This window comes from Crotalus tigris, unplaced genomic scaffold (assembly GCF_016545835.1).
Source record: "Crotalus tigris isolate CLP2741 ecotype Arizona unplaced genomic scaffold, ASM1654583v1 scf7180000018891.247784533:1973344, whole genome shotgun sequence".
NCBI classification, from domain to species: Eukaryota; Metazoa; Chordata; class Lepidosauria; order Squamata; family Viperidae; genus Crotalus; species Crotalus tigris.
Genome location: NW_024097260.1, coordinates 1,546,271 through 1,573,229, shown reverse-complemented (window position 1 = coordinate 1,573,229; position 26,959 = coordinate 1,546,271). Strand labels below are relative to the sequence as shown.

Genomic DNA, 26,959 nt, shown 5'->3' with positions numbered 1-26,959 from the left:
TCTATTTTTATCACGTTCCTGGCTGGGCCCTGCCTCAATAACTGCCAGTAATAATAAAAAATGACAGCCTAACATGGTCATCAGGTTAAAAAAAAAAAACAACCTTGTGTGTAATTCCTTCCGTTCATCAGATTATGGAAATCACGTTGCATGTCCCAAAGACATAACCTGATATTGAGATGAGATTTATTTTCCGACTGCACCGGGCTGACATTAACATAAGTTCTGGGGGCAAATCGTTCCAGCGGGATTAGACATTAAGCAATTGTTGCTGACTGCCACACTGTACTTGGCAAGGCTCTGCTGCTGCTGTTTGCAAGTTTCCAGGGATCTTGTTAGAAAAGTGGACAGGTTGTTTTTTTTTCTTTCCTTCTTTAATAGAATAGAATAGAGCTGGAAGGGACCTTGGAGGTCTTCTAGTCCAGCCCCCTGCTAGGGCTGATCAGAAGGGGCTGACCACTGCTCCCCTTTGGAAATGTCCAATCGTTTGTCCCATTCTCCATCCTTTTATGCTCTTCAGCATAAAACTACAGGGAGTAGCTGCAACAGTTCATTTAGTGATGGTTCGAAGTTATAATAGCACTGAAAAAAGTGTGTCAGCCTACACTTTGACGACGTTAGCAGTTGCTAAACGAAAGCTTAGTATTTTTTGTCCCGGAGATCAGTGTTTTAGTATACCTTTTTAATAAATGAATATACCTGGGACTCAAATTTTTAGAATAATTGCATATATATGCTTCTTCTCTCCGCCGTTCTTCATTGCTGCGAAAGATTTCGCTTTTATTTTTCCACGTGTGGCTCGTTAGCTAAATTCAAATGGTGCTGAGTTGAATCGATCGGTTCTTATCAATATTGGGGTGAGTCATTCATCAGATAGTTGACTATTGAAATCGGGTCAGCCAGTCAATAGGGTGGTGTGGTGGAATGGGGTCTGGATTCCCAAGAGGGAGGGAGGGAGGGAGGGAGCGGCTGCATTCCAGAGGACCCAGAGACAGCGAAGTTTAGATAGTTCGATTGGAAGGAAGAGAGTTAAAACTAGCAATTCTCAGACTGCACTGATGATATTACCTGGTTGGATGATGAAACGTCTGGAAGAAAACCACCCAGCTCAGAAAGCACCAAGGACCCCACAGTCCTTCTCCTCTTTCCCCTCCTCCTCCTCCTCCTCTCCCCCCCCCTGCAAACCCCACTCCCTTCTAGCAATGATGAGGTTACCTAGTTGGGTCATGAAACGTCTGGAAGATAACCACAAAGTTCAGAGAGCACCAAGGAGTCACAGTCTTCCTCCTCCTCCTCCTCTTTCTCCTTCTCCCCCCCAAACCCCCTCCCTTTTAGCACTGATTACATTACCTAGTAGGATAATGAACGTCTACAAGAAAACAACCAAGCTACAAATTGTCTCTCGTGTTGGAAGCATTATTTGACATAAAATCTTGCCTGACTGCTGGATGCCAGCTTCCCGTTGCATTTCCATCCATTCAGGGACTCTAAAACCAGGTTCAAAGAGAGAGGGCTGGTAGGTGTTTCCAAACCACAGCAGCCCCATTCTTACGAAGATTGGTAGAAACGCCAAACGCCGGTTGCAAGATTTTAATTAAAGTAGCCAGCACATCCATCGTTCAATTACATCACCTCCCTTTGAAGTCCAGCGTTAAACATTCACTTTGATTAGGGCAGAAAATCTTTTATTTTGTCTGAACGAGTTCTCTCTGATCCTGCTCCATCGTGACTGTCTGTGCCTTGAGGGCAGGAAGCTTTCGTGGATGGTCACCTTAACGTGGGCTTCAGTGAAACCATGGGCTTGGTAAGCCATCATGTTTGGAAAACTGAGTTATTGGTTGGGTGTGGCTAGGACATTCTCTAAGAATGCTTCCGACTTTTCTTCCAAGGTACTCAGCAATACTGTGATTGTTAGATCCAGCTATAGATCTCTCCTTCTCCCACTCAATCAATCAGAAGTCAATCAGAATAGAGCTGGAAGGGACCTTGGAGGTCTTCTAGTCCAGCCCCTTGCTCAAGCAGGAGACCCTATACCATTTCAGAGAAGTGGTAGTCCAGTCTCTTCTTAAAAACCTCCAGTGGAGGCAAGTCATTCCACTAGTTGATTGTTCTCACTGTCAGGAAGATTCTTCTTAATTCTAGGTTGCTTCTCTCCTTGATTAGTTTCCATCCATTGTTTCTTGTCTTGCCTTTTGGTCCTTTGAAAAATAAGCTGACCCTCTCTTCTTTGTGGCGACCCCTCAAATAGTGGAATACTGCTATCATGTCCCCCCTAGTCCTTCTTTTCTCTAGATTGGCCAAATCTAAATCCGCTCTTCATATATTTTTATCTTCAAGCCTTTAATCATCTTAGTTGCTCTTCTTTCCACTTTTTCCGAAGTCTCAACGTCTTTTTTTTTTGGTGACCAACACTGGATGCAGTATTCCAGGTGTGGTCTTACTAAAGTTTTATAAAGTAATACTAATACTTCACATGATTTTGATTCTATGCCTCTGTTCATATAATCACTGCTCGCTCATGTTTAAGTGATCATCCACCTCTCTCCTCTCTCCTCTCCCCTCCCCTCTCCCCTCCTCCCCTCCCCTCCCCCCTCTCCTCTTCCCTCCCCTCCCCTCTCCTCCCCTCTCCTCTCCTCTCCTCTCCTCTCCCCTCCCCTCTCCTCTCTTCTCCTCTCCTCTCCCCTCCCCTCCCCTCTCCTCCTCCTCTCCCCTCCCCTCTCCTCTCCTCCCCTCTCCCCTCTCCCTTCTCCTCTCCTCTCCCCTCTCCTCCCTCTCCTCTCCTCTCCTCTCCCCTCTCCTCTCCCTCCCCTCCCCTCTCCTCTTCCCCTCCCTTCCCTCCTCCTCTCTCCCTCCCTCCTCTCTCCTCTCCTCTCCTCTCCCCTCTCCCCTCCCCTCTCCTCTCCTCTCCTCTCCTCTCCCCTCTCCTCTCCTCTCCTCTCCTCTCCTCTTCTCTCCTCTCCTCTCCTCTCAGAGCTGGAAATATGTGCTTCCTTTAATAAGTTAGGCATTTGTTTTTCCTATACCTTGTATGAATAGAGGGAAGACCTGTTGGTTTGCTGAAGGAGGGAGCCAGAATAGAAGGTCATCCATTCTCAAAAGTATCGGCTTCTTTGATTATCATCTAAAGAACTTTGTTGAAAACATGTAACTATTCATGCAGAGTTTCATGGAAGCATGGGTTCAGAACCTGGAAATTAATGACTGGTTTCTGTCGGTACCTTTTAACTTCAAAAGCTTGACAAGCTCTGTGATTTGGACAAGCAAGCGACAGGTATGGCTGATGGCCATTGATGTTGACATGTTGCCTTGCAGCCGATAAAGCATAAGATGAAGTCCTGCTCAACTGAAGACGCAAATCAACCTAGGTTCCAGATAGGTAGAGTCGGAGCTGGAAGGCCAGTTCAAATTCCTAGAACAAGTCATAACGTGATAGGCAACTTGCAAGGCCATTGGGACAGCTTTTGGGAGGGACGGAATGGGTAATTCTCCTCCTCCTCCTCCTCCTCCTCCTCCTCCTCCTCCTCCTCCTCCTCCTCCTCCTCCTCCTTCTTCTTCTTCTTCTTCTTCTTCTTCTTCTTCTTCTCTTTCTCCTTCTCCTTCTTCTTTTTCTCCTCCTCCTCCTTTCCCTCCTCCTTCTTCTCCTCCTCCTCCTCCTCCTCCTCTTCCTCCTTCTCCTTCTCCTTTTCCTCCTCCTCCCTCCATCTTCTTTCTTCCTTTTCCCCTCCTCCTCCTCCTCCTCCTCTCCTCCTCCTCCCCTTCTTGTTGATCTTGAGAAGGAGTTGGTTTTTCTTCTTCTTCTTCTTCTTCTTCTTCTTCTTCTTCTTCTTCTTCTTCTTCTTCTTCTTCTTCTTCTTCTTCTTCTTCTTCTTCTTCTTCTTCTCCTCCTCCTCCTCCTCCTCCTCCTCCTCCTCCTTCTTCTCCTCCTTCTCCTTCCCCCTTCTCCTTCTCTTTCTCCTTCCCCCTCCTCCTCCTTCTTCTCCTCCTCCTCCTCCTTTTCCTCCTTCTCCTCTTCCTCCTCCTCCTCCCTCCATCTTCTTTCTTCCTTTTCCTCCTCTCCTCCTCCTCCTCCTCTCCCTTCCCTTTTCAGTTCCTCTCTCCCTTCTCTTCTCTTGCTTGTTCCTGATCCCTAATACCCCCAATTAACATCTATAGCAATTCCAGGCCTTGGTTCATTAGGAGCAGGCTGCCAGAGTTCTGCATCTGGAGGACCAGAAAGGGACATGGGAATTGTGAAGCTAGCCCCCTCCTTGAGGATGTCAAACGTTTTAGAGCACATTGGTGTAGAAGCTTACTAAATTTAAACAGAAGCATTAACATAGCCTTAGGCTCTCTTGACAGATATAAACTCTTCCTTGGGGGATTGCGGTAATGCTGTCTAATCAGCTTAAGGAGTTAATTAAACAGCTGTCACTTAGTTTCTTAATTCGGGGACTTGATGCTAAATAAGATTTGAAATTAGTTTTGCACGGCTGAGGCGTGCTCTTTGAGGCACCGGATGATAGATGCCAGCTGAAGAGGAAAGGGGCAAGATGGGAGAGGTGTGAACGGAATCAAGAGATTCCACCGCAATGTTTCTCAAGCTTGGAAACTTTTAGGACTCGTGGACTTCAACTCCCAGAATTCCTCCTCCTCCTCCTTTTCTTTGTGAGCCCCACTCCCTTCCAGTGCTGATGAGGTTGCCTAGTTGGGTCACGAAATGTCTGGAAGTTTTAAAGAAGAGACTGGACAAACATTTGTCTGAAACAGTATAGTGTTTCCTGCCTGAGCAGGGGGTTGGACTAGATGACCTCCAAGGTCCCTTCCCACTTTATTATGATGGTTATTAACTAGCTTCGCAGGCTTGTAAGTCTTCTAGGGTGAAAATAACCCTTGCTTGACCAATTTCATATGAGACAGTATCTCCTATCTTTATTCAGGTCTTGCCTGGCTGTTAAGTAAAACGAAGCGGTTGTCTTGGGTAGCAGTTGCTTAACATTATTTACTATGTCGTGGTTGCATTCCTCTTGCTAACGAAGGAATGTTTCATAGAAGCCTCAACACATCCCATCTTTGGTTACAGCCTGCATAAACGAAATTAAATCATGTTGACTTCTTCGGTCTTCTCCATAGGCCTTAACATCTTTTTTTCCCATCTCCTTCTCCCAAGAACCTTTGCATTTTCGCACGCCATCAGCAGCAGAATATCAGAGCAACATAGTTGGAAGGGACCTTGGAGGTCTTCTAGACCAACCCCCTGCTGAAGCGGAAAACCATACCATTTCAGTCAGCCCTTTATCTGAAATGGTATAGAGGGTTGGACTAGATGACCTCCAAGGTCCCTTCCAACTTTTTTATTATTATTATTATTATTATTATTATTATTATTATTATTATTATTATTATTACTACTATTGTTGTTGTTGTTATTACTACTACTATTGTTGTTGTTGTTAGTATTATTATTATTATTATTATCATTATTATAGTGTTGTCCAATCTCTTCTGAAAAACTTTCAGGTTGGAGCCTCCAACTTTATCATAATTTATCTTGATGTACCCAAATAATTATAGAACGTAGAATAATAGGGTTGGAAGGGACCTTGGAGGTCATCTAGTCCAACCCCTGCTCAGGCAGAAAACCTTATACCATTTCAAACAAATGGCTGTCCAGTCTCTTCTTAAAAACCTCTAGCGTTGGAGCATTCACTGCTTCTGGAGATAAATTGTTCCATGGTTAGTTGTTCACACTGTCAGGAAATTTCTCCTTAGTTCCAGGTTGCGTTCCTCTTTGGTTAGTTTCCATCCATTGCTTCTTGTCCTGCCTTCAGGCGCTTTGGAGAATAGCTTGACTCCCTCTTCTTTGGGGCAGCCCCTGAGATACTGGAAGACTGCTATCATGTCCCCCCTCGTCTTTCTCTTCATTAAATAGACATACCTGATTCCTGCAGTGGTTCTTCATATGTTTTAGTCTCCAGGCTTTTAATCATCTTAGTTGTTCTTCTCTGCACTTTGTAAACAGATGTAAGCTCGCCTGACCAATAACCAGCCAAGATACAGTGAAGGCCTTTTGTTTATTGCAACAAACAGGGAGAGAACCAAGCTTTGATAAGCTTGATTCCAGGGGGGTTGGACTACATGACCTCCAAGGTCCCTTCCAACTTGATGATGATGATGATGATGATGATGATACATTTTGTCTTTCAGGAAGCAGAGATCTTAAACACCGCCATCCTCACTGGGAAGACGGTGGCTGTCCCTGTTAAGGTGGTCTCGGTGGAAGAAGATGGAACAGTGACTGATCTTGTGGAGTCCGTGGAGTGCAGATCCTCAGATGAAGATGTGATCAAGGTAGGTGTTTGCACAAATGAGTTTTCAAAATCAATCCCTATAAACTCCTGGCCCTCTTATCAATGCAGGGGTACTTAAGCCTAGCCCTTGCTATCTCATTATAGTTTGCGGGGAAGGCAAATCCAGATGGAAATGTTAATAATGTTGACCTCTCTCTTAAAAGTCATACTTGGTGGATTTTAGTTTCTCAGTGGCCAGAAAATAGGAAAGTGTCCTTATCTTTTCTTGGTATTGACTTATTTGAGTGTTATCTTTTGGTGACTCCTTGATCTTCTTCACCAAGGTGCCTCATTCCTTCTTGTCATCCTATTTGTGTCCAATGGCACCCTGGTAAGGGTTCAAGGAACACATCGGTGTAAACAGGAAGGCATTTCGCTTGATAATCCCAAGGGGATGGAGAACTGAAGGTCCATCTCAAAATTGGATCTTGTGTTCCTCCTTCCTTGGGAGCGTGAAGGGAGATGGCTCCCTTGCGAGGCTTCGCCTATGCCATGACTTCATGAAGAAGATCTCCTAAGTCTCAGGTGTTCTTTGAGTATCCATCTCTTCACGGAAATGCAAACGTCGAGCCTCAAGTGGCTGAAGGACCCCATTAAATGTCTCTTATTGCTATTTACTCTGGGCTGAAGTGCCTGCTCCCCACTTTGCTATTTGTCTCTGGAGCTTTCAACCGCATTGACTGAAGAACATCTTGAGAGCTTCTTATCCTTTCTGCTGGGTTGATTGATAAATAGTAAGAGAGCCTGTTCACTCCTATCCAGAGAGGCTTGCTCTTCCTTCTTCCATGTGCTCCCAGAAGCCTCTTCTTTGTGACTTGCCCGGGGCAATTATTGTACTTTTTCTCTAGTTTGAGAAGAAGCACCCAACTCCAAGTCTGTCAAGGGCCAAGAGCCTGGTGGCTTGGTTCTCTTCTGGAGACACAGTCTGTGCCTGCCAAGCCAGTGTCATCTCGGTATTGTGTGGAGAAAAGCTTAGGAGCGTCACAAGCAAGCAGAGATGGAAGAAATGCCAATTCTCATTTTCATTAGAGGAATATTTCCAGCTTGGACCATTCAGGGAACCGAGAGGTGGAGCACCTCTCTAATGGTCTTTTTGGCGGTATTGTCAGTTGGCCATCGTCTCTTGACATCTCACCTACTTGGAGGTTTCTGAAGCTGGTAGCTGCTGGAATTGTTTAGAGGTTTTGATGGAGCCAGGCTTGCCAGCGACAGCCAATTCGTGATCCTGAGAACGGAGGATCAGCTTAGATCTCAGGAGCCAGTAAGGAAAGAGAGGTGGTCGGTTTCCTCACGAGAAAAGGATCACGCAGTACCCCTTCTGGGAAATGGATAACTTCAGGACTTTTCTAGCCTCTGGGAAGCATGAATGAAGAGTTGGCTTTGGGGAATGAACAAGAGAAGATCAGTTGAGTTGTTTTCTCAAAAGATGTCTCCATTCCCCTGAAGGTACCATCGGCCTCATCTGTATACGTTCACAGATAGTCCTTGGCTTACGGCCACAATGGGGACCAGCATTCACAAGGCTAATCAAGGCGGTCATTAAGTGGATCTCATCTGCAAAGGAAGGAAGGAACCAGGAAGTACTGTAAGAGGACAGCATATTTCAAAGTAGGGAAGATCTGGTTCTCCAACCCCTCTGATTTCAGAACAGTTAGGACAGGGGTCTTCAAACGTGGCCCTTTTGTGACTTGTGGACTTCAACTCCCAGAATTCCTCAGTCAGCATGCCTGGCTGAGGAATTCTGGGAGTTGAAGTCCACAAGTCACAAAAGGGCCAAGTTTGAAGGCCCCTCCCAGAATTCCTCAGTCAGGCACGCTGGCTGAGGAATTCTGGGAGTTGAAGTCCACAAGTCACAAAAGGGCCAAGTTTGAAGAACCCTGAGTTATGACCTTAAGCTGAGCCAGATTGGACAGAAAAAAACTGGGGCAAGGAAGAGATAAGCCTAGAAGTGACCCTTCTGACCAGCATGAGGACATCCTTGAAGAGCGATATTTGCTGAAAAGTGAACAGAGTGAGACCCGGTCCTAACGTCTGCTTCCTGATTTGGAATTGACCCTTGCAATTCTATTTCGGTGGAGCTTCTGAACATTTTATTTACACTCTTTCCATCCAACTCTATTTTCTGAACGTCCTCACAGTCTCCGTTCTTGACTGTGACTGTCAAAGGACTGTCTACCACCTGCTCTACCAAGGCGACATTATTTATAGAGCTCGGTACTGTCAACTCTAAGCTGTCTTGTGGAGGCTGCTATATTTGGGTTGCCATTGTCCTGATCACCATCAGAGGCCAGCAAAGAGTTAAAGAAAGATCTGAATCTTTCCTCCCCTGTAGCATTCATCTTCTTTCCCCTCCCCCCAGCTGTCTCACTGATAAATTCATAAGATTCGCATATCTCTTTTATTAATGTGCAGCAACACTCCATAATACACCAGGAAAACAGCAGCCACCTTTGTAATAATAACAACAATAACAACAATAACAACAACAACAACAAAACAAGAAGAAGAAGAAGAAGAAGAAGAAGAAGAAGAAGAAGAAGAAGAAGAAGAAGAAGAAGAAGAAGAAGAAGAAGAAGAAGAAGAAGAAGAAGAAGAAGAAGAAGAAGAAGAAGTGGTTGGAAAGGACCTTGGAGGTCATCTACTCCAACACCCTGCTCAGGCAGGGGGGTGGACTAGAAGACCTCCAAGGTCCCTTCCAGCTCTATGATTGATTGATTGATTGATTGATTGATTGAAATGGTACAAGATCTCCTGCTTGAGCAGGGGCCTGGACTAGAAGACCTCCAAGGTCCCTTCCAGCCCCATTCTGATTCTGAATGCAGCCAGGGAGTCTTGCTTTCTTCTCTGTTTTCCAACCGTAGGGCTGTCTTTAAGGATGTCTTTTGTTGTTGTTTGGAAACCAAAGATTCCCTGGAGTAAAGGGTTTTCTCTGCCTTGTTGCTCCCAGCCCTGATTCGTCTCCAGGTCTACTAGCGCTCTCTAGCTGAGTTGACTATTCGAAGAAACCACAATGCGCGAAGGAGCATCAACCCTCTCTACTTCTCCCCTGTTGCATGATTGTTCGTGGGCTTCCATAAACATCCAGTAATAAGGACTTGGTGTGTTTCAGTTCATAAATATGAAGTGGCAGTCCCTGCCTCATCTACCTAGATGTTATTACTGGATAAAATATGAATAATAGAGGAAATTGAAGAGAGGAGAGAACGTTGTAATGGAAGGCAGCGTTGACATCAAGATATATCATGGAAGAGAGATGGGATTTAATACCAGATATGAAATTCAGAAGCCGAAGGTGTTAGACGGAGAAGGAGGGGAGGGTAAAGAGGAGCAGAAGATAATATCTGTTGAAGAATCCCTTGGGCCGAGCAACGCACAGACAGAGCTACTCAGACTCGATAAAGCCTGTTTAAAATTGTATGAAAACTAAACTCCCCTTTGGGGGGGGGCAGGCTTCGTTATTTTGTGTACAATCAAGAGAGGAAGTGGGGGAAAAAGAAGTATAGGAAACAGTCCCCCAGTTTATTCTGGGCCAGTTGCAAGTTGTCCCATGGATATGTAAACTTGGGGGTCAGAGGAGAAGGTCTTGACGAGGGGACCCCATAACCAAATGCTGTTTTTGAAGAGGGGGAAGTAATGCTTTTAAGAAAGAATTTCTTTTCAAGACTTTGGAGAAGTGATCTAATGACCTCGCACAGGCGTAGGCAACCTTGGCTCTTTGATGACTCGTGGACTTCAACTCCCAGAATTCCTGAGCCAGCATGGGGGAACTATGGTCCCCTCATGACTCGTGGACTTCAACTCCCAGAATTCCTGAGCCAGCATGAGGGAACTATGCCCCCCTCATAACTCGTGGACTTCAACTCCCAGAATTCCTGAGCCAGCATGAGGGAACTATAGCCCCCTCATGACTCATGGACTTCAACTCCTAGAATTCCTGACCCAGCATGGGGGAACTATGGCCCCCTCATGACTTGTGGACGTCAACTCCCAGAATTCCTGAGCCAGCATGGCTCAGCTTGGAAACCTCTCCCTTTCCCCTCAGCGTGGCTGGCTCAGGAATTCTGGGAGTTGAAGTCCACGAGTCATCAAAGAGCCGAGGTTGCCTATCCCTGACCTAGCAGAAGAGGCAGAGCTGATGTCGTGGGTAAGACTGAGGTTCTTTGGGTCTTGTTTGACGGGTAGGGATTGGCTGCTAGTATTCATACTGCTCCCTTCCTTGATCTTACAGGATAATTATGGGTCAGTATGGAAGGAAGGTGCGGACTGAGACCTAAGCTTTGGGATCCTACCTGCTTAACCTTTGACTTCGTTCATCCTTGCTGGAGTTGAAGCATGGATCTTCGATCCTGAAATCCAGAGGGATTTGTACTCAAGTCCTTCGTTGGATGGGGTGGATTTGATTGGGAGACGGTTCTCCCATTGCTAATGATTTGGCTGATTGACTATGTGCCATCCAGTCAGTTGACCACGTCAGTAGGTGTTCTTCAGGTGTTCCTAACTTGGTTCTTCAAGTCTTCCAATGGTTCATCCCTCATCACTGTAACTAGGTCCAGCAACCTTCTCTGCTGCTGGTCATCCTCTTTTTTCCTTTCCTTACATCTTGCAAAACCTTTGAGACTTTCCAAGACAACTAGGTCTTCGCATAATCTAGTTACGGTTGTCCCAAAGGTGCTTTTTCAGGAGACAATTGGACTTCCTTGTTTTTCTTTGAAGATGTTTTGCTTCTCATCCAAGAAGCTTCTTCAGCTCAGACTGGATGGTGGGGACTGGAAGGACTGATAATCCTTACAGACAGTTGGTCATTTGCCTTCTTTTAGAGAGTCTTCGGGGCCATTTGGAGGACACAGATAAACCTCCAAATGGCCTCAATGACTTTCTTAAAAATGCAAATGACCAGCTTTCTACAAGGAGTATAAATCCTTCCATTTCCCACAGTCCACTCAGAGCTGAAGAAGCTTCTTGGATGAGAAGTGAAACATCTTCAAAGAAAAACAAGAAAGTCCAGTTCTTTAAAAAAAAAAGCATCTTTGGGATAACCAGGACCTGGATGGCTGTAAATCTCCATAGACAACTAGTTACTTGTTGTTCAGTCACTGTGTCCAACTCTTTATGAACCCCTAGTCCACACCAGCCCCCCCCCCCAGTTCTCCACTGTCTCCCAGACTTTGCCCAGATCCATGTAACCATCTCCTCCTCTGCCATCCCCTTCTCCCTTTTCCTTCCATCTTTCCCAACATCACACCTGGAATACTGCAGCCAATTTTGGTCACCATCTCACAAAAAAGAGAGTGTGGAAAAAAATTCAGAGAAGAGCAACTAAGATGATCAGAGGCCTGGAGATCAAAACATATGAAGAACGGCTGCGGGACTTGGGTTTGGCTAGTCTAAGGAAAAGAAGAAATAGGGGAGACACAATAGCAGTATTCCAGTATCTGAGGGGCTGCCACAAGGCAGAGGGGGTCACGTTATTCACCAAAGCACCAGAGGGAAGGACGAGAAACAATGGTTGGAAACTGATCAAAGAGAGAAGCAACCTGGAATTAAGGAGAAACTTCCTAACAGTGAGGACAATTAATCAGTGGAACAGCTGGCCTCCAGAAATTGTGGGCACTCCCTGGAGATTTTTAAGAAGACAGTAGACATTCACCTATCTGAGATGATATAGGTTCTCCTGCTTGAGTAGGGGGCTGGACTAGAAGACCTCCAAGGTCCCTTCCAGCTCTATTCTATTCTAGACTTCAGGGTCTTTTCCCCAAGGAATCCTCTCTTCTCGTCTGGAGGCCAGCTGTTCCACTGGTTAATTGTCCTCACTGTTAGGAAGTTTCTCCTTAATTCCAGGTTGCTTCTCTCTTTGATCAGTTTCCAGCCATTGTTTCTCCTGGCCAAAATATTTGAGCTCCAGCTTCAGGATCTGTCCTTCCAAAGAACATTCAGGATTGTGTTCCTGTAGGATCGACCAATCTGCTCTCCCAGGGATGCTCAAGAGACTTTTCCAACACCGCAATTCGAAAGCATCGATTTTTTTGGCGCGGAGTCTTCCTTCTGGTCCAACTCTCACAGCCACAATCTAGTTACTTAGCCAACATTTTATGTCTAAGGAGAGCGTTCACACTTCCCACTCAAAGCCCTGTCCTTCTCCTTTACAGAAAGCAAATATAGCAACATTCCCGTGCCAGGATATTTTTGCCCTCTGAAAAAAATAGAGCCCACTTCTGCCTTGTTCCTGAACTGCCTTTTTTAGGCAGTTTGATGAGCAGATCTAATATCGCTCTTTCTAATCAATAGCCACAATAGTCCAGAATATTTATCTCTTTTTAGATCTTCTCTAACCTCCTGAACAGTAGCCAAAGTTTGTTCTAACGCTACAGTTCTTTGGCATTTAATACGGGCAGCTACCTTCAGGATGTCCTACTTAGATGTGTATCTTGCTGTATTTAGATCTTACTTCTATTTTTAACATGCACATTGAAGTATCAGTCAATCAGAAAAGAGCTGGAAGGGACCTTGGAGGTCATCTAGTCCAATCCCCTGCTCAAGCAGGAGACCCTATATCATTTCAGACAAGTGGGTCTCCAGTCTGTTCTGAAGGCAAAGCTGTTCCACTGGTTAATTGTCCTCACTGTTAGGAAGTTTCTCCTTAATTTCAGGTTGCTTCTCTCCTTGATTAATTTTCATCCGTTGCTTCTGGTTGTCCAGTCTCTTCTTAAAAACTTCCAGTGTTGGAACATGCACAACTTCTGGAGGCAGATTATAATAACAATAATAAAGTTGGAAGGGACATTGGAGGTCATCTAGTCCAACCACCTGCTCAGGGAGGAAACCCTATACCATTTTGGACAAATGGCTGTCCAGTTTCTTCTTAAAAACTTCCAGTGTTGGCGCATTCATCGCTTCTGGAGGCAGGTTGTTCCACTGGTTAATTGTTCTCACTGTCGGGAAGTTTCTCCTTAGTTCTAGGTTGCTTCTCTCCTTGGTTAGTTCCCATCCGTTGCTTCTTGTCCTGCCTTCAGGTGCTTTGGAGAATAAGTTGACCCCCTCTTCTCTGTGGCAGCCCCTCAAATACTAGAATACTGCTATCATGTCCCCCCTCGTCCTTCTTTTCTCTAGACTAGCCAAACTCAAATTCTGCAACCGTTCTTCAAATGTTTTCGTCTCCAGGCCTTTAATCATCTTAATTGCTTTTCTCTGCACTTTTTCCAAACTCTCAACTTCTTTTTTGTGATCTGGTGACCAAAATTGGCTGCAGGATTCCAGGTGTGGTCTTACGAGGGGTTTCATAAAGCGGTACTAATACTTTGCATGATCTCAATTCTATGCCTCTGTTTATACAACCCAGGATTGTATTAGCTTTTTTGGCCATCGCTGCTGCACAACTGCTGGCTCATAGTCAAGTGATCCTCCACTAGGACTCCAAGGTCCCTTGCTGCTGCACAACTGCTGGCTCATAGTCAAGTGATCCTCCACTAGGACTCCAAGGTCCCTGAGCCAGGTTTTGCCTAATTTGTGCTTGTACCTTTGGTTTTTCCTGCCCAGGTGTAAAACCTTGCTTTTCTCCACATTCAATTTCATGTTGTTGGATAGGGCCCATTGTTCGAGTCTGTTAAGATCTTTTTGGATCCTGAACTTATCTTCTGGGATGTCGGCTATTCCTGCCAGCTTAGTCTCATCTGCAAATAGGATGAGTTCACTGGTCTACTAATTTAGTCACTCTGTCAAAGAATGAAGTAAGATTGGTTTGGCATGATCTGTTTTTAACAAACACCAGTGCTGGCTGCTAGTAACTTTATTTCTTTCTAGATGTTTGCAGATCTTTTATTATCTTTTCCAGTATCTTCCCAGGTATTGATGTTAGGCTGTTTCCTGCTTCACCACTTAGAAAAGCAAGTTTGCAGAGGCTATTTACAAATCACTTTTTCTGTTTTTTACACCCCACCAAAGAGTTTTTTTTTTTTAAAATCTTTTCAGCAAAACGTCACCCCTTGATGATGTAAGGCTTTGTCTGGCACATCATCCCAAGACTGTAGGGGGAAAAAAAATATTGCCACCTTGACTTGTTTGTGAAATGTGCCTCATGCTCTACCCACGCATCTGTCAAAGAAAAAGAAAACAAGACGAGGCACAAAATTACACTGGCTTTGTTCTTTGTTCTTCTAATTAGACTTTTTGGGGGGGGGGCAGGACAGTGAGTGATTGGCTGTGGAGTTGGGGTTCATCCCAGGTCTCTTCAGAAAGACAACAATTGCCGTGTCTGCTTTAGTTACTTGGTCCCAATGGAAGATTGAAAGAAGTTTTCTCTTGGTCTGGAATACCAACCCAATGAAATTAGGTTGGACCCTGCTGGCCTTATGCGAGATCCTAAAAACTTCGGTTTTAGCAATAGCAGTAGTACTTAGGCTTATATCCTGCTTCACAGTGCTTTCCAGTTCTCTCTAGGCGTTTTAGAGAGTCAGCATGTGGCCTCCAACAATTTGAGTCAACAGGATTGAACTGCTGGCAGTTGGCAGAATTTGCCTGCAATACTGCATTCTAACCACTGGGGAAGGAAGGAAGGAAGGAAGGAAGGAAGGAAGGAAGGAAGGAAGATAGCAATAGCAATAGCCTTTAGACTTATATACCGCTTCACAGTGCTTTACAGCCCTCTCTAAGCAGTTTACAGAGTCACCATCTTGCCCCCAACAATCTGAGCCCTCATTTTACTGATCTCAGAAGGATGGGAGCCTGAGTCAGCCTTGAGCTGGTGAGGATCTCACTCCTGGCAGTCAACACAATTAGCCTGCAATGCTGCAGTCTAATCACTGCACCACCACGGTTTTCTGATAGATCCTATCTACCAGTTTTGTTGGATGGTTATTTTGTGATGCTCAGCTGCTACGTGTTTTATTTTGTAGGATGCATTGCATTTAATCTTTTTTAAAAAATCTATTCTATTGCAAGCCACCCAGAATCATGTACGCTTTAAATCTGGACGAGCAGGGGGAGACATGACAGCAGTGTTCCAATATTTGAGGGGCTGTCACAGAGAGGAGGGGGGGTCAACCTATTTTCCAAAGCACCTGAAAGCCAGACAAGGAATAACGGATGGAAGCTGATCAAGGAGAGATTCAACCTAGGAATAAGGAGAAATTTTCTGACAGTGAGATCAATCAACTAGTGGAACAGAAGTTGCCTTCAGAAATTGTGGGAGCTTTATCACTGGAAGAGACTGGACGGCCATCTGTCAGAAATGGTGTAGGGTCTCCTGTTTGGGCAGGGGGTTGGACTAGATGACCTACAAAGTCCTCTTCAACTCCGTTATTCTATTCCCGTGGTGGCGAACCTATGGCACGGGTGGCGAACCTATGGCACGGGTGCCAGAGGCGGCACGCAGAGCTCTTTCTGTTGGCACGCGCGCCGTCGCCCTAGTCCTAGGCCTTCAGCTGGGTTTTATAAAACCTTTTCACTTTAGGCCTCCGCTGCCGTGTGCAAAAAAAAAAAAAAAGGTTCAATCAATCAGTCAATTTCAACTTCTCACAGGAAAAAAAAAGATCTTGCAAAGTTGGAATTGATTGATTAACTTTTTAGTCCCACCCAGCCTGCCGTTACCACCGCAGCCACGCCCACCCAATGGGCCACGCCCACCCAATGGGCCACACCCACCCAATGGGCCACACCCACCCAGAACTCGATGATGCATAAGTGGGTTTTGGGTTGCAGTTTGGGCACTCGGTCTCTAAAAGGTTTGCCATCACTGTTCTATTCTATCCCACCCGCCATTTTCCACCTAATTTGACTGATGGATCCCTGCAGAGGGATCCTTTTGAATTGGTTGCCACCTTTTGGGGAAGATCCGTACGAGCAGAAGTGCAGAATGTATGATCCTAACGCCAGGGCTGTACTGCAATTCACAGCGCCCCCAAACCTTGATTCTACTAGAAAGGGTGGTTTATTTAGGTATTAAATTTGTATGCTGCCCATCTTGCTAAAGGTGACTCTAGGTGACTTACATCGATTAAGATACACTATAAAACATTAAAAACAGTAAATAAAGATCTTAAAATTAAAATGCAGTTAAAATAAAATTAATTAAGGATGGAGAGGGAGGGAGACAAGTACACAGGGAGAAGGTGGGATGTTACCTCCGACAACAGCTAAAGAGATTCACCTTTTGCAGGCTTGCTATATAACGGGTGTAGAGACGCTGTGAACCAAGCATTGCATATGTTGCCACAAAGCTTCCAGTTCCTTTGTAGGGTTGGTGGAACCAACATTGTGAGTCCTTTGCACTTTTAAGGAAGGAACCAAGGAGGAGAAACTATGGTTGGAAACTAACTAAAGAGAGAAGCAACCTGGAATTAAGGAGAAACTTCCTGACAGTGAGGACAATTAACCAGTGGAACAGCTTGCCTCCAGAAATCGTGGGCGCTCCATCACTGGAGGGTTTTAAGAAGAGACTGGACAATCACTTGTCTGAGCCGGTATAGGTTCTCCTGTTTGACTAGAAGGGCTGGACTAGAAGACCTCCAAGGCCCCTTCCAGCTCTATTCAATTCTATGCCTTAAAATTCCTAAACACCCTCCCAACATGGGTACTTGTGACTCACCTTTGGGACCACAAGGCTCATGCATCTATGAAGCCAAACAGCTGTTTTGTGTCTCTCTCTCTGTGTGTGTTCTCCTGGAATCTAAGTCTAATTATCATAACCGGCAACATTGAGAAGAAGAAAAAACTATTTTTGACGCGTTGGCCTCTTTTGTAGAACTAGTTGAAGGCTTTAGCTGAGATCAGAACATTGGTAACCGAAGGTGGCTTTGATCATCTGCTTCCGATGGTTCAGAGATGTGTTTTGCTCACCCTGAGGGTCATTATCTGGAATCTGCCGACTGCTTTTCCCTGTCACTCAAAAGGCCCCTTTCTCCTCATCAACCACATTGGCTGATTTTGCAACAGCCTGTCTCCCACCTGCTTCAAAAGCCACGAAAGTCCCCCCTGTTCCTTAGGCTGAAAATAGACTCAATCAACGTAATTGCCCATAATAAGTTAGCAACCCTCAAACTGGAGCTGTATGGATGGGAGGCGGCCTTGATATTCCCGCAAACTGCCAGGGAAGCCCTATCTCTCTCTCCCCTCAAATGTCTGCCTTCCAGACATGTTGGCCATCAACCCTAGAAAAACATCCCGTTCATAAAAATGCAAGCCAAACTAGAACTATTTCTAGTGGAAGTGTTTCTGGGATCTATCCCCAGGAAGCAAGAGATAGAGAACGAGAGTCGATTCTCCGAAAAGGAATGAAAACCTAATGGTCACTCATTAAGTCCCATCTTCACTTGGAGATAATAGCACAGTCCTTGACCAGGAGCATCCATTCCAGACGTATTTGAGGATTAACGGCTCGGACTGAATGCTCGGCCAGAATTTTGTCCATTTACATCTGCTGCTTCGTATATCATTCGGGGGGGGGGACCATCAGGCGGGGTGGATGGAAACTACAATGCTGAAAAAGGAAAAAGATTTTAAAACGAAGCATACTGACATTAGCCTCCACTTGGAGGCTGAAACATATAAAGAACGGCTTCAGGAACTGGGCATGGCTGGTCTAGTGAAGAGAAGGACCAGGGGAGACAGGATAGCAGTCTTCCAATATTTGAGGGGCTGTCACAGAGAGGAGGGGGCGGATCAACCTATTTTCCAAAGCACCTAAAGGCCAGACAAGGAATAACGGATGGAAGATGACCAAAGAGAGATTCAACCTAGAAATAAGGAGAAATTTCCTGACAGAGAGAACAAATCAACCAGTGGAACAGCTGGCCTCCAGATGTTGTGGAAGCTTCATCACTGGAGGTTTTTAAGAAGAGACTGGACTGCCATCTGTCAGAAATGGTGTAGGGTCTCCTGATTGGGTCGGGGGTGGGGGGGTCAGACTAGATGACCTACCAGGTCCCTTCCAACTTTGTTATTTTAATTCTGATGTTCACCAACATGTCTGTCCGTAGCGGTGAATCTCTGGGCTGGCTTGTTCCGCCGCCTCAGTCACCACAGCAAATTTATGAATTTGCGCTTTCTTTTGGAACGGGTGTGTGTGTGTGTGGGGGGAATTCAGGATCAACGAAAGGAAATCTTGTTCACCTAGTCCAGGGGTAGGCAACCTTGGCTCTTTTATGACTCGTGGACTTCAACACCCAGAATTCCTGGGCCAGCTGAGCTATGCTGGCTCAGGAATTCTGGGAGTTGAAGTCCACGAGTCATAAAGAGCCAAGGTTGCCTACCCTTGGTCTGGAGGCTCACCGCTTAGAACAGGAGGACTTAGGACAGGGGTAGGCAACCTTGGCTCTTTTATGACTCGTGAACTTCAACTCCCAGAATTCCTGAGCCAGCCCCGCTGAGGGGAAAGGGAGAGGTTTCCAAGCTGAGCCATGCCGGCTCAGGGATTCTGGGAGTTGAAGTCCACGAGTCATAAAAGAGCCAAGGTTGCCTACCCCGGACCTAGTTAGTATGAAGTTGAAGGTATGGAATTCCCTCCCATTGGCTGGGACGATGGCCATGGATTTATTCACTTTGAAGAGCAGATGGGCAGAGCCACAGAAAACTGGCTGTGGGTGGTTGGGCGCTCCTATGGCTATGTTTTCTCAACCTTCTCCAAATCACAAAAAAAGGAGCACCAGCTGCCAGCTGCTGAAAAGCACCAGTAGAACAACATCCTGCTGTCAAATCAAATCCGGTAACTTTATTACAGCCATAAGGTCAGAAAATACCATAATAAAATCTTTTTAAAAAAATGAAAATATTTGGAGGAACAGCTTGCCCTCCAGAAGTTGTGGGTGTGCCAACACTGGAGGTTTTTAAAAGAAAAGATCGGACAACCACTTGTCTGAAATGGCATAGGGTCTCCTGCTTGAGCAGAGGGTTGGACTAGATGACCTCCAAGGTCCCTTCCAGCCCTATTGTTCTGCGTTCTAGAATTATCTGGGGGGCCATAACATAAATTATGATATTTGGGTGCTCCATCGCTTTTAACAAGAGATTGGGCAACCATTTGTCTGAAGTGGTATAAGTCTTCCTGCCTGAGAAGGGGGCTGGTCTAGAAGACCTCCAAGGTCCCTTCCAGCTCTGTTATTTTGTTATTCTGCTAAAATATAGAGGTAGAGAGATATAAATGATATAGATATAATAATAGCAGCAGCAAATGGAGAGGGCATTTTGCCATCTCAGAGACTTCCCAGAAGGAGGCTTGGATTAAGAGATTAAAGCCAGGTCCCAAGAATCAAGATAGAGACGTGGAATTATTATAAATGAGTGAAGACCAAGTTAGAATATTGAGGCTATGGAATGGGATGAAGTTCTGGAGAAGGAATAGAATAGAATAGAATAGAATAGAATAGAATAGAATAGAATAGAATAGAATAGAATAGAATAGAATAGAATAGAATAGAATGGGGAATGGAATGGAATGGAATGGAACGGAACGGAATACAATAGAATGGAGTGGAGTGGAGTGGAGTAGAGTAGAGTAGAGTAGAGTAGAGTAGAATAGAATAGAATACAATGGGACCTTGGAGGTCTTCTAGTCCAGCTCCCTGCTCAAGGAGGAGGACCTATACCATCTCAGACAAGTGACTGTCTAGTCTCTTTTTAAAAACCTCCAGTGATGGAGCGCCCATGATTTCTGAAGGCAAAGCTGTTCCGCTGGTTGATTTTCTTCATTGTCAGGAACTTTCTCCTTAATTCCATGTTGCTTCCCTCCTTGATTAGTTTCCATCCGTTGCTTCTTCTTCTACCTTCAGGTGCTTTGGAAAATAAATTGACCCCCTCCTCCTTGTGGCAGCCCCTCAGATACTGGAACTCTGCTATCATGTCTCCCCTATTTCTTCTTTTCTTCAGACTAGCCAAACCCAAGTCCCGCAGCCGTTCTTCGTATGTTTTGGTCTCCGGGCCTTGGATCATCTTAGTTGCTCTTCTCTGAGCTTTTCCCAAGGTCTCAACATCTTTTTGTGATATGGTGGCCCGACTGATAACTGGAACAATCGGCTATATTTGGTGGCAGTTCATACTTTTGACCTTTTAATGATGCCCCCGTTTTTGGATCTTCAGAAAGGTGGGGATGGAGCTTCAAGAGTGTTGGCCTTTGGGCCAAAACCTGAAGAAGATTGAATCAATCAGACTCCCTCCTTTCTCTCTCTAAGGTCCAGTCCAGCCAGAATCAAAGCTTTACTAGTCTACCTGAGCAGAGATATGGCCTCAGAGGACATAATTGCCAAGTGCCCCATTAAATCAGCCTCTCTCTCTCTCTCTCTCTCTCTCTCTCTCTCACTCACTCACTCTTTCTCTCCACCTCCCTCCCTCTCTCTCTCAATCTCTCAACTTCTTTCTCTCTCTCTCTCTCTCTCTCTCACACACACACACACACACACACAATCTCTCTCAGTCACTCTTTCTCTCAATCTCCCTCCCTCTCTCTCTCTATCTCTCAACTTCTCTCTCTATCTCTCTTTCAATCTCTCTCAGTCACTCTTTCTCTCAACCTCCCTTCCTCTTTCTCTCTATCTCTCAACTTCTCTCTCTCTCTCTCTTTCAATCTCTCTCAGTCACTCTTTCTCTCAGCCTCCCTCCCTCTCTCTCTCTATCTCTCAACTTCTTTCTCTCTCTCTCTCTCTCTCACACACACACACACACAATCTCTCTCAGTCACTCTTTCTCTCAATCTCCCTCCCTCTCTCTCTCTATCTCTCAACTTCTCTCTCTCTCTCTCTTTCAATCTCTCTCAGTCACTCTTTCTCTCAACCTCCCTCCCTCTCTCTCTCTATCTCTCAACTTCTTCCTCTCTCTCTCTCTCTTTCAATCTCTCTCAGTCACTCTTTCTCTCAACCTCCCTCCCTCTCTCTCTCTATCTCTCAACTTCTTCCTCTCTCTCTCTGTCTTTCAATCTCTCTCAGTCACTCTTTCTCTCAACCTCCCTCCCTCTTTCTCTCTATCTCTCAACTTCTCTCTCTCTCTCTCTTTCAATCTCTCTCAGTCACTCTTTCTCTCAACCTCCCTCCCTCTCTCTCTCTATCTCTCAACTTCTTCCTCTCTCTCTCTCTCTTTCAATCTCTCTCATTCACTCTTTCTCTCAACCTCCCTCCCTCTTTCTCTCTATCTCTCAACTTCTCTCTCTCTGTGTCTCTCAATTTCTCTCAGTCCTCTTTCTCTCAACCTCCCTCCCTCTCTCTCTCAACTTCTCTCTCTCTCTCTCTCTCTCTCTCTCTCTCTCTCTCTCTCTCTCTCTCTCTCTCTCTCTCTCTCTCACTCACTCACTCTTTCTCTCCACCTCCCTCCCTCTCTCTCTCAATCTCTCAACTTCTTTCTCTCTCTCTCTCTCTCTCTCTCACACACACACACACACACACACAATCTCTCTCAGTCACTCTTTCTCTCAATCTCCCTCCCTCTCTCTCTCTATCTCTCAACTTCTCTCTCTATCTCTCTTTCAATCTCTCTCAGTCACTCTTTCTCTCAACCTCCCTTCCTCTTTCTCTCTATCTCTCAACTTCTCTCTCTCTCTCTCTTTCAATCTCTCTCAGTCACTCTTTCTCTCAGCCTCCCTCCCTCTCTCTCTCTATCTCTCAACTTCTTTCTCTCTCTCTCTCTCTCTCACACACACACACACACAATCTCTCTCAGTCACTCTTTCTCTCAATCTCCCTCCCTCTCTCTCTCTATCTCTCAACTTCTCTCTCTCTCTCTCTTTCAATCTCTCTCAGTCACTCTTTCTCTCAACCTCCCTCCCTCTCTCTCTCTATCTCTCAACTTCTTCCTCTCTCTCTCTCTCTTTCAATCTCTCTCAGTCACTCTTTCTCTCAACCTCCCTCCCTCTCTCTCTCTATCTCTCAACTTCTTCTCTCTCTCTCTCTGTCTTTCAATCTCTCTCAGTCACTCTTTCTCTCAACCTCCCTCCCTCTTTCTCTCTATCTCTCAACTTCTCTCTCTCTCTCTCTTTCAATCTCTCTCAGTCACTCTTTCTCTCAACCTCCCTCCCTCTCTCTCTCTATCTCTCAACTTCTTCCTCTCTCTCTCTCTCTTTCAATCTCTCTCAGTCACTCTTTCTCTCAACCTCCCTCCCTCTTTCTCTCTATCTCTCAACTTCTCTCTCTCTGTGTCTCTCAATTTCTCTCAGTCACTCTTTCTCTCAACCTCCCTCCCTCTCTCTCTCAACTTCTCTCTCTCTCTCTCTCTCTCTCTCTCTCTCTCTCTCTCTCTCTCTCTCTCTCTCTCTCTCTCTCTCAAGCCTGCCAAAGAGAGAGACAGAAAGAATTGCTGTCGGAGTCTACATTATGGATGCAGAAAGAGTTGGTTCCGGGAAAGGATGACCTCAAGAGCCAAGCAGGGTGATTAAAGTCCCGGCACACTAAAACCTTTCTGAAATCCAGGGTTATCTGATGGAAACAGCATCTTTGTCCTCAGCAGTTTTCTCTCAGGAGATTTGGAATCAAGAGCTTCCCCCAAACTAATCTCTGTGCATGACGGTTTTCTGAATGCGTCGAGTCTTTTAGGCATGCAACGGCGTCTCTCCCTATGGGCTGCTATCTGATGCATGGCAGACCTGGCTTTGTCCCAAAAATGATGCTGATACCTATGTCGGAACCCGGCAAGCAATCCACGGACCAACGGTGATGGATGAAGAAGAATCTGCAAGGGTGGCGGCAACGTATCGTCCTGACATACAGCCCCTTGGTCTCAGTTGGAAGCTAAAATATATGAAGAACGGCTACAGGAACTGGGCATGGCTAGTCTAGTGAAGAGAAGGACCAGGGGAGACATGATAGCAGTCTTCCAATGATAAGGAATGGCGGATTGGAGAACAGGAGGGAAAGCCTGCATTTCAAACTAATTGGAGAAGGTGATTTATGACTGTTAACTAGAGGAGGGAATTGTGTTTGATACTATGTACTAAGGGGAGGGGAATCCAGATTTTGGCTTCGCTTGTGTATGTGCTGATGCTATGCTGCTTGAACAATGGATGGAAACTGATCAAGGAGAGATTCAGCCTAGAAATAAAGGAGAAACTTCCTGACAGTGAGGACAATCAACCAGTGGAACAGAAGTTGCCTTCAGATGTTGTGGGAGCTTCACCTCTGGAGGCTTTCAAGAAGAGACTGGACTGCCATCTGTGAGAAATGATGTAGGGTCTCCTGCTTGGGCAGGTGGTTGGACTAGATGACCCAGGAGGTCCCTTCCATCTCTTTTATTCTAATTCTAATTCAGTTCTTCCAGGGGATTAACATCTCCACCATCTAAAGAGAGAGAGCAAGCTATGTAGAAGGCACAAAGCAAGTTTTGGGGCTCGCCACACTTCCAGCCGCCATGTCCCAAAGCTGCTTTTTTGAGAGGCAACTGGATTTTTCAAGAAAGTTCTCTTGAAAAAGCACTTTGGGGACAACCACGAACGGGATGACCAAGAAGGCTTTCAAACAGCATCTTGACACTTGCCACTGGCCACTGTCCAAGGTCCAGCACAGGACCAGTTTAGGCAAGGCTAGACAAGTCTCTCACCTGTCTCAGTAGGGGACAATTTTCAAAGAGGAGAACAAGGTCTCTAAGCAGATGTTGTGGGCTGCTGGGATGTCTCACCCAACATATTTTCTCTCATGTTCGCCTACCTTCTGTCTAGACAATGACAGATGCTTCTCTGCAGCATTTTCCCAAACTCTCTGCTCTTCCCTGCCTACAATGCTGCATCCTTCTCCTTTATCCACATCTGCCCTGCCATCCATAATTCATAGTGATGCTTTGTCGTGCTGATTTTTACAGACTGGGTGAGTGGCAGTTTCTCACCTCTTCTGCCCTGAAGCTTCCCAATTAAATTGACTTCTACGGGCCAACGTGAGTGCGCAGGCATGCAAGAAGGTGGCAGACATGGGGAGAGGTTTTTTTTTTCCCCCTCCCCCTGATGCTCTGGACCTGAATTTTTATGGAGCGTGTCGGTGCAAAGTGGAGCATTTTCAGAAATGAGATTTAGCTAATGGACTTGTGCTGACCGGGACTAAACAAGATGTTCAGGATTTGGAGGTAAAAATTTATGGAAGGATTTCTGGACCCCATTTGCATTTTGCTAGCTGTCTTGTGACTGGATGGGAAGAGAAAGAATCCCCTTTCAAGGAGCTGATGATCACCTGTCTCCCTGGCTTGGTCTGCCATTATCTTGGAAAACTTTAGTGCAGTGTTTCTCAACCTTGACAATTTTAAGGCATGTGGACCTCAACTCCCAGAATTCCTGGGAGGCTGTGCTGTGGAATTCTGGGAGTTGCTGGCTGTGGAATTCTGGGAGTTGATGTCCACATGCCTTAAAATTGTCAAGGTTGAGAAACACTGCTCTAGTGCAATCTGTCTTTCTGATGGAAGAAGAATAGACACTTTGCAAGTCTTTAATTGAACGTTCTCAACCTTAAGATGGGTGGGCTTCAACTCCCAGAATCCCCCAGGTCGCACAGCTGCCTGGAAAATTCTGAGAGTCAAAGTCCACCCATCTTAAAAGTTGTCATGGTTGAAGAACACGGCGATAAGTATTAGGGGGCTGGTTGAGTTCTGTTGAGTTTTTTTTTCTCCTGATAATTGAAAGATGGCTAGGGCATCCTGTTTTTAAAGATATTTGTTTTCATGCGTTGATTAGGATCAGAATTGTATTCGGTTGTTGTTGATCACAATGATGACCATCCCCATCACAATGCATGCTTTTACCATGCTGTGATGCAGTGTTGATTAAAGACGTTGTTTTAATGTATTGATTTGGATCAGAATTGTATTCCATTGCCACTGATCGTCATCACCGTCATCGTTAACTCCTGTATTGACCAAGGTGTGACGCTGTTCAGAAGCAGCCAGGAGGTAAGTACAAAATCAGTTGAGCAAAGTCCGTTCTCAACCGAACCGCCAACACGGTAAGCAAATGTTGACCCTGGATTAAACCGCACCCAACGGTCGCGCCTACTAAAAACAACATCCAAGCCTGTGCAGATCCCTAATTAAAATAAACCAAGTATTAAGTTGAGAACTCTCATGATCTGTGAAAGAGGTAGCCAAAGCTTATGCTAAGCCATTTGTATTACTGCATTACTTGTGTTAAGCCAACGAAAGCCATACAATTAAGCCTCGGTAATAAATTAAAAATAGCTTTTGCGTTTTGCCCTCCAAAAAGGAGGCGGGCGTGGGGGGGAACCTGTTCTTGCAAATTCCCCAGGGTGGTTGGTTACATTTATGGGAATTAATGAGCTGGCTTAGTGGTTCCAGTCAGTGCGCGATTCGTCGTTAGCTGTACGATGATCTTTGGAGACTTGTCCACCGTTTTAAGAAAAACGTAGGGCAGAATTTTTTCTCCAAAATGAGAAGTAAGCAACCGTGTGTACCAAGGGTAGAGAGAATCCTCTGGAATGTATAAAAGCTAATATTGCACCACACATTAAAAAAAAAAAAAAAAGTCTGGGGATTTTATTGAACCAGACCTCTGCAGTTAATAACAAACCAAGGATCTATGCATAAATTTCCTTTTTCAGCCTACTAGACTGGAAGGAAGCCCCTCCCATAAATTATGCTGCTGCAGATTGTGATGTTTCAATAAGATTTAGATCTGATATGCATTTAAATAGGAAAAGTTAAAAAAGGGAGGGGCTTTAAATTCATGTATGGGCAAAATCATGCATATTCCAAAGTCAGAAATATTAACTGTACTGAGCATAATGGAACACACACACAAAATCGAATTGGTAATGGATGACGATTTTAAAAAAAGAAAGAATGAAGCAGCTGAGAGCTTTAATAGATCATTCCTTCAAATCATTGCCACTGCAAAATGGGAGTTAATAAATTATTGGACATGCATATGTGCTCCTGGGTTTAAAGAAAGGGTGTGTCATCTTTGCTGGCAGATGGACAAAAAAGCCTTGGGAAATGATAGATATGGAATATCTGATTGTTATTTTGTAGGTTTTGTTAACTTTTAAAAATTACAATCTTTAGAGCTTCGTAAACAACATGTCTGAGTTCACATCGTTAACATTAAGTTCTTCAATATAAATCTATTCAGTACTGCACAATTCAGTGTTTTTTCCTTGATCTTCCTTTCTTCCTCATATTTTTTTCCTTTTCTCCTCATTAAACAATTACAATTCTTAGTACTATTGATGTGTACAAAATCAGATATAAGCATCTTCACCATATTTTACTAGTATTACAGAAGTAGCAATAATATCCATTCATAAGTCAATATCCTGTTTTTGGGCTCTTATTAAAGTTTGATTTCCCATCAATATTTGAAGCATCTTTGTCAGTTGTGAGTTTCTCAACATGAATTACATTTATATAGCTGAAACATGTTATTCGTACCAATTCTCTGATTTTTCAAATTTCCCATATCAAAAAAAGGGAAAAAATGCTATTTTAATTCTAAATCATATCTTTCATTATAAAAAATCTAGTTATAGCTAAGGGTCATCCGTTCTTTTAATCATATTCAAACAAGTATATTAAAGAGATAGTGCTCCCTCTGATAGATCAAATCCTCTGTTTTTTTTAAGTCTAACTCTCATTTTCTTTCTTGGCCAAGCAGCTTTCCAGGCCAGGGCAATTAAATCATCCAGGAATTTTCTTTCTATTTTTGTGAAAGCTGTTTGGCATGAGAAAGACAATTT

At 44.8% G+C, this 26,959-nt stretch overlaps 1 protein-coding gene across 3 annotated transcripts in view; it reads left to right on the top strand.

The window, feature by feature from the left end:
- Nucleotides 1-26,959, top strand: part of LOC120314346 (transmembrane protein 132D-like) — a 218,732-nt gene that overhangs the window by 178,476 nt on the left and 13,297 nt on the right. For all 3 annotated transcript variants that reach the window (XM_039357359.1, XM_039357357.1, XM_039357358.1), the window contains one exon: nt 6,184-6,327. In XM_039357359.1, coding sequence (XP_039213293.1) covers nt 6,184-6,327 — 144 coding nt within the window. The remainder of the gene's footprint in view (nt 1-6,183; nt 6,328-26,959) is intronic.